At 42.8% G+C, this 7923-nt stretch overlaps 2 protein-coding genes across 3 annotated transcripts; both read right to left on the minus strand.

Moving 5' to 3' along the window:
* Positions 1-404: 404 nt before the first annotated feature.
* On the minus strand, positions 405-3313 carry LOC116202281 (protein DETOXIFICATION 24). 2 transcript variants are annotated; one of them, XM_031533782.1, is made up of 8 exons: positions 2918-3313; positions 2267-2808; positions 1750-1836; positions 1625-1681; positions 1295-1533; positions 1084-1202; positions 869-955; positions 405-756 (listed from the first exon to the last, which is right to left on the minus strand). In XM_031533782.1, exons 1-8 carry the CDS (start codon positions 3173-3175, stop codon positions 664-666), a joined length of 1482 nt encoding a protein of 493 aa, XP_031389642.1. In that variant the 5' UTR covers positions 3176-3313; the 3' UTR covers positions 405-663. The 2 variants fall into 2 exon arrangements, with proteins under 2 accessions (XP_031389642.1, XP_031389643.1); XM_031533783.1 differs by having other exon boundaries at positions 2267-2804; positions 2918-3051.
* A 1172-nt stretch (positions 3314-4485) lies between these two features.
* On the minus strand, positions 4486-7634 carry LOC116205540 (protein DETOXIFICATION 20-like). Its single transcript, XM_031538165.1, has 8 exons — positions 7249-7634; positions 6444-6985; positions 6110-6196; positions 5979-6035; positions 5636-5874; positions 5402-5520; positions 4997-5083; positions 4486-4877 (listed from the first exon to the last, which is right to left on the minus strand). The coding sequence occupies exons 1-8, from the start codon at positions 7510-7512 to the stop codon at positions 4776-4778; spliced, it is 1497 nt and encodes a 498-aa protein (XP_031394025.1). The 5' UTR covers positions 7513-7634; the 3' UTR covers positions 4486-4775.
* Positions 7635-7923: the final 289 nt, after the last annotated feature.

Consider the following 7923-nt stretch of genomic DNA (forward strand, 5'->3'; position numbering starts at 1 on the left):
TATCATTATGAACTGTTCTTTGTGGAGGATCTTTTTCAACAGCATTATTATGCTATCATCCATGACAGGTCCGTATATTTGGACAACCATCTTTCATAGTACAACATGTTTAATTGGCTCAACGTTCTTCAACAGGAAGCATCCCAGAGATTATAGCATAATATGATAGAACCAGAGTCGGGATGACTTATCTTTTGCCGTTTGGCGGCACAAAAATATATTTCATGTTGGCACAAATGCTGCATCAGACAGGTATGAGTAGATTCGTGGTGGGATCATTTCATTGTCATCGAGGAAAGAAATTGGTGAATCTACAACAGGTTTTATAAGGAATAGCCAAACTTGTTTGTGTAAAGAAACAGTTCATTGTTTTTGCCTGTAGAATCTTTCTTTCATATATTTTGTGATCGAATTCGTACGCTTCTCTTCCCACAGAGCAGCTAGTAGAATATATATGCAGCCCAAAGAAATGGTCAAGACTCGGGATGCACGTACCAATTTCCAGAGAACTGACTCACAAAAGAAAAAACATTATGACTCTTGCTTGGCATAAAAGCGTCAAAGGCATTGGTCTGATCTGGATAATCTCAATCTTCATCGGTGTCTTATAAATCCATCTGGAAAAGAAAAATGATAGAAACGACTTGAAGTTGTAGCTCATTGTTATTTATGAGTTGCACTTGTAGAACTGCTGTTGGTGCTGTCTTCTTCATCTCTTTGGAACCATCTGTTAAGCCGCTCTGATGATTTATGCACCTATAAAGAAGATGAAGGAAGAGAGTGTCCATCATCGATGTTGTAAAAGTTCCACCATATGTTGTTGACATCAGAATTTGAAACAGCACGAATTGGAAATTTTTTCGGATACCTGCTCATCCCAGTTGGTTCTGTAGGTGATAAAGCCGAGCACCATTGTCTGCGTTGCTACTCCAATTATCATACCGATCCATATGCCCTGCGTATCATCGAGGAATTAAGTTGCAACATACATCAACATCCTTATCAGTTATCAGCCTGTGAACCAAATCCAGTAATTCAAAAGATGTGATGAATTCACTGAGAACTCTTGCAGCTTCTTCTTACCCGAACTTGTAGATTGGCCAAATAACTGAGCACAACTCCTAGAGGCACCCCAATTGCGTAATAGCACCCAACATTGACATAGGCCACCATAGTTTGCCTTCCAGCACCAATTGCCACCCCTGCAATGTTAAAACTCAATCTTAGATTGTTAAGCCGATAAATCAGAGAGCTTCCATCACGGAAAAAACATATAAACTCCTGTAGTGTTTACCTGTGAAAATCGGCTGAATACTGTTCAGCAGAATGGAGAAGGCAAGCAACACAGAGAGGTTGGTGACCTCTTCAATGACCTCCTTTTTGCTCGTGAATATATGGGCGATTTGATGGCCAAAGACTAGGCAGAGAATCCAGAAAATGACCCCGATGCTGATCGAATTGCCTAATATGACTTTGACAGAAAACTTTACAGCCTTAGCATCCCCTCGCCCCAATTCGTTAGCGACCCGCACACTGTTGAAGAGATGGCTTAGGTCGTGAAAGGTCCCGCGGTAGACTTAATTTAAGAAGGAGATGACAAAAATTTGAGGATTTAAGAATTTACACTGCGCTGCTCAGGAACCCGAGGCAGATCATGAACTCCCATAACATGATGTTAAGACTGGAAAAGAAGAAACATGTTAATCGGTCGCTTGGAGAAAGGAATCCCAGCTCATGGCATTCTCTTACCAAATGGAGAATGCTGATATTGCGACCGAGGCTCTCTTCATGTACCCAGCCAACAGAACTAGAACTGCACTGTACCATAGCTCCAAGCTGTTCCCGAATATCAAATGAGACAGTGGAAATCAGAAAAATCAGGAAAGTCTTGAAGAAAATTTGGTTCCTAGTCCTACAAAAGTGTTCCTGTTTTTTGTTTCTTTGTTACTTGAAAACACAAAAGCAATGTACGTAGGAGATGGTCGAATTGCATTTCTGAGAAAAGAAAACCAGAGACATTCTCCTAACCGAGCAACTGGCCTTTCGAAAGGAACCCAATTTCTTGACTTTTTGTTTTTGATGAAAAGATGAAGATAATATCGTTATGATGCTCTTTATAAGAGTTGCTGGATGGGTAAACACATCTCATGTACCGCATTCCAACAGGGTTTCTTCCTGCTTCCGTTATCTTAATGTCGGAGAACATTGAAAAACAGAGAAATTGGGAACTGATCCCACGAGCCATAATGAAATTGATCCTGCTTACCACAGCATCACCCCTGACGAAACCGAGAGCTTTATGACTGGCCACAAATCTGCAAAAGCAGCCACAGTGAACCCTTTCCATGTACGAGGGCACCAGCCTCCAAACATGTACACAAACTCCCCAATCACCACGAACCAGCTAGACATGATCATTGCACTCATTGCTCCTGGGATGCCCCAGTCGAGCACATTGACAAACAGCCATGACAAGAGCACATGGAGTGCGAATGAGATCGAGGAGAGCCAACCGATTATCGAGTTCTTGAGCTGGGACTGCAAGAACTGTTGGATAGTGAGGCTGAAACAAAAGCAGTAGATGATTGGGATGAACCACAGGGCTATGTACCCCGCCGAGTCCGCAATCGAGTCCTCTTCCTGAAGTAGCTCGAAGATTGGGGTGCTGAAGATGAATATGGGAACTATGATTGTCGCGGTAACAAAGTTAACGATCCACGACCTCTGCAGGTAGATGCCGAGCATGTGATATTGCTTGGCTCCAAAGGCTTGACCACATAGAGTTTCGGTAGCACTCGACATGCCTAACTGCGTTGCAAGAACAAGACTGACCCATAAGTGCAGCACAATAGAGTGCCAGGATGACCATGTCATCCCTTTTCATGAAAGGTTAGGCAGACTTGAGAACAAGGCTTACGAGTATTCCAAAAGCGAAACGAACACCGATGGTCTGAATGAGGGCATAGGCGGCGAGCTGAGTCTCGCCAACGTGACCGATGAATGCCTGAGTGACCACAAAGAATCCAAAGTTGGTGACTCGGGACAACATCGCCGGAAAAGTGACTCTCCATATCTTCTTTTCTTCCTCCCAAACTCTGCCTTTGAGGCTACTCCCTTTTGCCTCTGCTGGTCTTGTTTCAATAAGTAGCCTCTCTTCAATCCTATTGTCTGTCATCCTGTTAATTTGAATATCGTCTTAGCCCAACAATGCGATGAGATTATTGTTTCGATCTACGAAAGAGAGAAAAATCTCAAATAGTACTCATGGCATGCCATATTGAATGTCTGGTTATTGACCATTGACCATGGTTTAACTACTGGTGTACACCCATAATAGGCGTTTTTATGTGTCTTGAAGTCGAGAGTGACATCGGTATTGTTCCAAAAGGTATTGCGCTACATTCCAGATATTTCTTACACGACCACCATCACTTGAACGTAGGGCAACGCCTTCCAAACAACACTGATGTCACTCTTGACTTCAAAACACAGAAAACGCCAACTACTGGTGTACAAGTTCGCCTTTTCTACGTGTCTTGAAGTTGAGAGTGACATTGACATTTTTTTTTTTTTTACAAGAGAGGCCATGGGTTTAGTCCAATGAAACAAATATTCTAATAACTAATTAAAGGGGCAGGACATGCTCCATTGCACTATACCGTCTTTCTCACATCGGCAATACCCATGTGTCTTGAAGTTGAGACACATGGAAATCAGTATCTCTTGTCATTTTCCCTATTCACAGCACATTAATTGTATCTGGAAAAAAAACTACAAAATACGGATGAGGCCGAGTGAGGAACAGTAGTTGAAGAAGAAGTTTTTACTCTTGCTCTAGAACCGTTACATTGCCACATGAATGATGCCAAACTTTAAACTACATGGAGAGCTTTGAAGCTTCCAAGGCAGTAGATTAAAAAAACTGGCCTACAAGACTTGTTCGAATCGAACCTTCCCATCATCAGTTTGTGGCCTCAAAACGTGAACGGATAAAAAAAAGAAAATCTCATTTCTCCATATAAGATGCAATGTTTACATCTCATGATTCAATCTTTCATCCTCAATTCATAGAAAAATGAAGGAAATTGGAAATTGTTTTCTACAACGAACTGTGAAGCTGAGTGTTCATTTTACCGAAGTACAGCTTAATGGAACTTGAAATGTCATAACATGGTTTGGAATTTAATTTCTCATCCCAGTAACACAAGGAGAAGAAGTTGTTTATACAGAAAACTGCTTGTATTTGCCTATCGGATGTATTCTTTGGGTTGGATTTGTATACTTCTCTTTCTCAGAGAGCGACTACTGGTATATATAAACTCCAAGGGGTTTGGCCTAGTGGTAAGAAGGAGCTTAAGTATCCATCCGATCCCGGGTTCAAAACCCCTTGGAGCCACCGGAGCGCCTTTGGCGTGATTACTTGCTCCGTGCGTCGTCGGGGGTTCACGGAGCCCCTAGGATTAGTCGGGCGACTCCTGGACACTCTGGGTTAGAAAATACTGGTATATATATGCAGCACACTGAAAAATGTATTTTGAATGCTTTGGCACGACTATTTTGCACATCTGGTTCCAAAAAAATTAGACCAGAGCCCAAAGAAATGGTTATTCAGGACGTATTGTCTTCCAGATAACCGACTTCAACAATAAAACAGTTTGACTCCTGCTTGGTGGAAAAGCTTCAATGAAGTCGGTCTGATCTGGAAAATCTCCGTTTTCCCTCTGATCTAATCGAATCATGTGAAACAAAAATGTTATCCACACGAATTGAAGTCCTCATTGATTGTTATCTCTGGGCCTTTCACTTGTCGAACTGGTGGTGCCATCTTCTGCATCTCGCCGGAACCATCTGTTAAGCCGCTCCGATGCTTTAAGGACCTATCATGAGAAGAAATGGAGAAAATTCCCATCACCGACACTGTACGAGTTTGATGATATGCTGTTGCAATCAAAACTTCAAGAAAAGCACGATTTTGGCTCCAAGATCTTTCGGATACCTGCTCATCCCAATTGGTCCTGTAGGTGATGATTCCAAGTACCGTTGTCTGCATTGCTACTCCGACTATCATCCCAATCCATATACCCTACGAGATCACCGTTAAGTTAGTTGCAATATTCATCTCAAATGTCCTTATCTATATATGCACTAGCCAATGAGTTTGTCTATGCCGCGAAGCTTATTTTTGGGAGGTGCCCAAGAGATGCATGATGGAGCTGATGATTACACTAGTAGTTCCATCTTTCATCTGAATTTTCTCACAACAGTTGGCTATCCCTACTGGTCTGAGGACCATGTCAGCAGTTATCGAAGAGACAGGCGTCCCAAGACAACTGGAACCAAATTTCGTATTTCAGAATGCCTGGTAAAAGTAGTTGAGAATTTTGCAGCATTTCATGATCACCTGAATTTGTAGACCGGCTACATAACCAAGCACAACTCCTAGAGGCACCCCGATCACATAGTAGCATCCAATGTTGACATAGGCGACCATACTTTGCCTCCCAGCTCCAACTGCCACCCCTGCGATGTTTGATATACACTTAATAGATTATTACTATCTTTATCGTTAGATGATGAAGTTGACAATTGAAAGAGTTCATCAGAGAAGGAGCATATAATTGACTAGAAATCTCACCCGAGAGAACTGGCTGAACGCTATTGAGCAAGATGGAGAAAGCTAGCAGGACCGAGAGGCTAGCAACTTCTTCCGCTACAGCCTCTTCGCTTGTGAATATGTAGCCTATTTGACGGCCGAAGACTAGGCAGAGAATCCAGAAGATGACTCCGATGCTGATAGAGGTGCCCAATATCACTTTGATGGAAAACTTTGCTGCCTTGGCATCCCCTCGACCCAATTCATTCGAGACACGCACACTGTGTATGAAGAAGAGGAAGCACAAGTTTGTCACAGTTCCTCTGGACTTGATTGGACTTGATTCAAGAATAGGACAATGGGATTTCAGAGGATTTAGTATTACCTTGCGCCGCTGAGGAACCCGAGGCAGATCATGAATTCCCATGCCGAGATGTTAAGACTGAAAAGAACAGAGAAGAAATGAGTTTAAAGGGTGCTTGGTAGGATGAAACTCGGTCTGTTGCAGTTTTTTACCATATGGAGAATGCTGAAATCGCGACTGAGGCATTCTTCATGTAACCGGCCAGCAGAACCAAAACGGCATTGTACCAAAGCTCCAAGCTGTTTTCGATCAAATCATATGACATGCCAGAAATTAGAATCAGGAGATTCTCAACAAGATTTGGGTGTGGAAAAATCATTCCCATTTATCTTCTTTACTTGAAAGGCACAAAAGCAGCATGGAAGATGTATCACAAAAGCATCTAATGAACTGCATTTCGATACCGCTTCATCTTATTTCCTTTTAAATTTTACAATCAAAGACAGGGCACTTGTGAAGAGTTTTCCACAATTGAACTTTGCTTACCATAGCATCACTCCAGATGAAACCGAAAGCTTTATGACAGGCCATAGATCTGCAAAAGCAGCCAGAGTGAACCCTTTCCATGTATTTGAACACCACCCTCCGAAGATGTACACAAACTCCCCAATTGCAATGAACCAGCTAGACACGATCATTGCGCTCATTGCCCCTGGGATCCCCCAGTCAAGCACGTTAACAAACAGCCATGATAGGAACACATGGAGCACGAATGAGATTGCGGAGAGCCAAGCGATTATGATATTCTTGAGCTGGCCCTGCAAGAACTTTTGGATAGTGAGGCCAAAAACCATGTAGTAGATGATTGGGATGAACCAGCGGGCAATGTAACCCGCGCTGTCTGCAATAGTGTCCTCTTCCCCTAGGAGCTTGAAAATCGGAGCGCTGAAGACGAATACAGGGACTAAGATTGTTGCCGTGACAAGGTTGATGATCCATGACCTCTGCAGGTAGATTCCAAGCATGTGGTATTGCTTGGCTCCGAAGGCTTGGCCACACAGAGTTTCAGTCGCACTCGACATTCCCAACTGTGTCAAAGAGCAAGACCGACCTTCAGTGCGATTTCAAGGGGAATGCACACATGGTCATATCAACTGGGCAAGACTGGGAACTAGAACATCTGCTATGATTACTTGCTAATCGACCGATATTATGTTAACTCTTAATCAGAAAGTGCATCAACAATGCATATGTATGTCGACACTGCTTACACATATATGCTTACGCATATGCACTAGCCTTTTCAGTTGAAACGTTGTAGAGAATCATGGGCTGAAGGAATGATGCTTACGAGGATTCCATTAGCGAAACGAACACCAATGATTTGAATGAGGGCGTAGGCGGCGAGCTGAGTCTCGCCAATATGACCGATGAATGCCTGCGTGACCACAAAGATTCCGAAGGACGTGACACGGGCCAACATCGCCGGGAACGTGACTCTCCATATCTTCTTCGACTCCACCCAAACTCTGCTTGTGAGGCTACTGTCCTGTTTTGGTTCTGCATCTCCTGCTGCACAGAGCAGCCTCTCTTCAATCCGGCTGTTCGTCGTCATCCTGTTAGTTACTAAAACTCACTAGAAAATCTATTAACCTTGCAAATGGGGCATCCATGGATGGAACCACTGACTGACACAAAAAAAAAAAAAAGGTACGGATAATGTAAATAGAAACCAAGAGGGCGCATTTTCACAAGACACCAAAACTTATGGGAGGAACTTTTGCAATTTTCGGTTGTCTCTCATTATTAGGTGAGGAATGGTAGTTGAAGACAGGTTTGACCCTGCAAAATAATGCATTTCCAAGGATACCAGGTTTTTGTCTTTTGATGCTTTGTAATCTTCAAATTATCTACCAAAAACAGACATTTCCAAGTGAAACAAGGGGACCAACTATAAGAACTAGTGTTCAAACTGTACACGATTGTTCGCTAGAATCGATCAATCTATCAAAGGATAAGAATCGCA

Source organism: Punica granatum, chromosome 4 (assembly GCF_007655135.1).
Source record: "Punica granatum isolate Tunisia-2019 chromosome 4, ASM765513v2, whole genome shotgun sequence".
Taxonomy (NCBI): Eukaryota; Viridiplantae; Streptophyta; class Magnoliopsida; order Myrtales; family Lythraceae; genus Punica; species Punica granatum.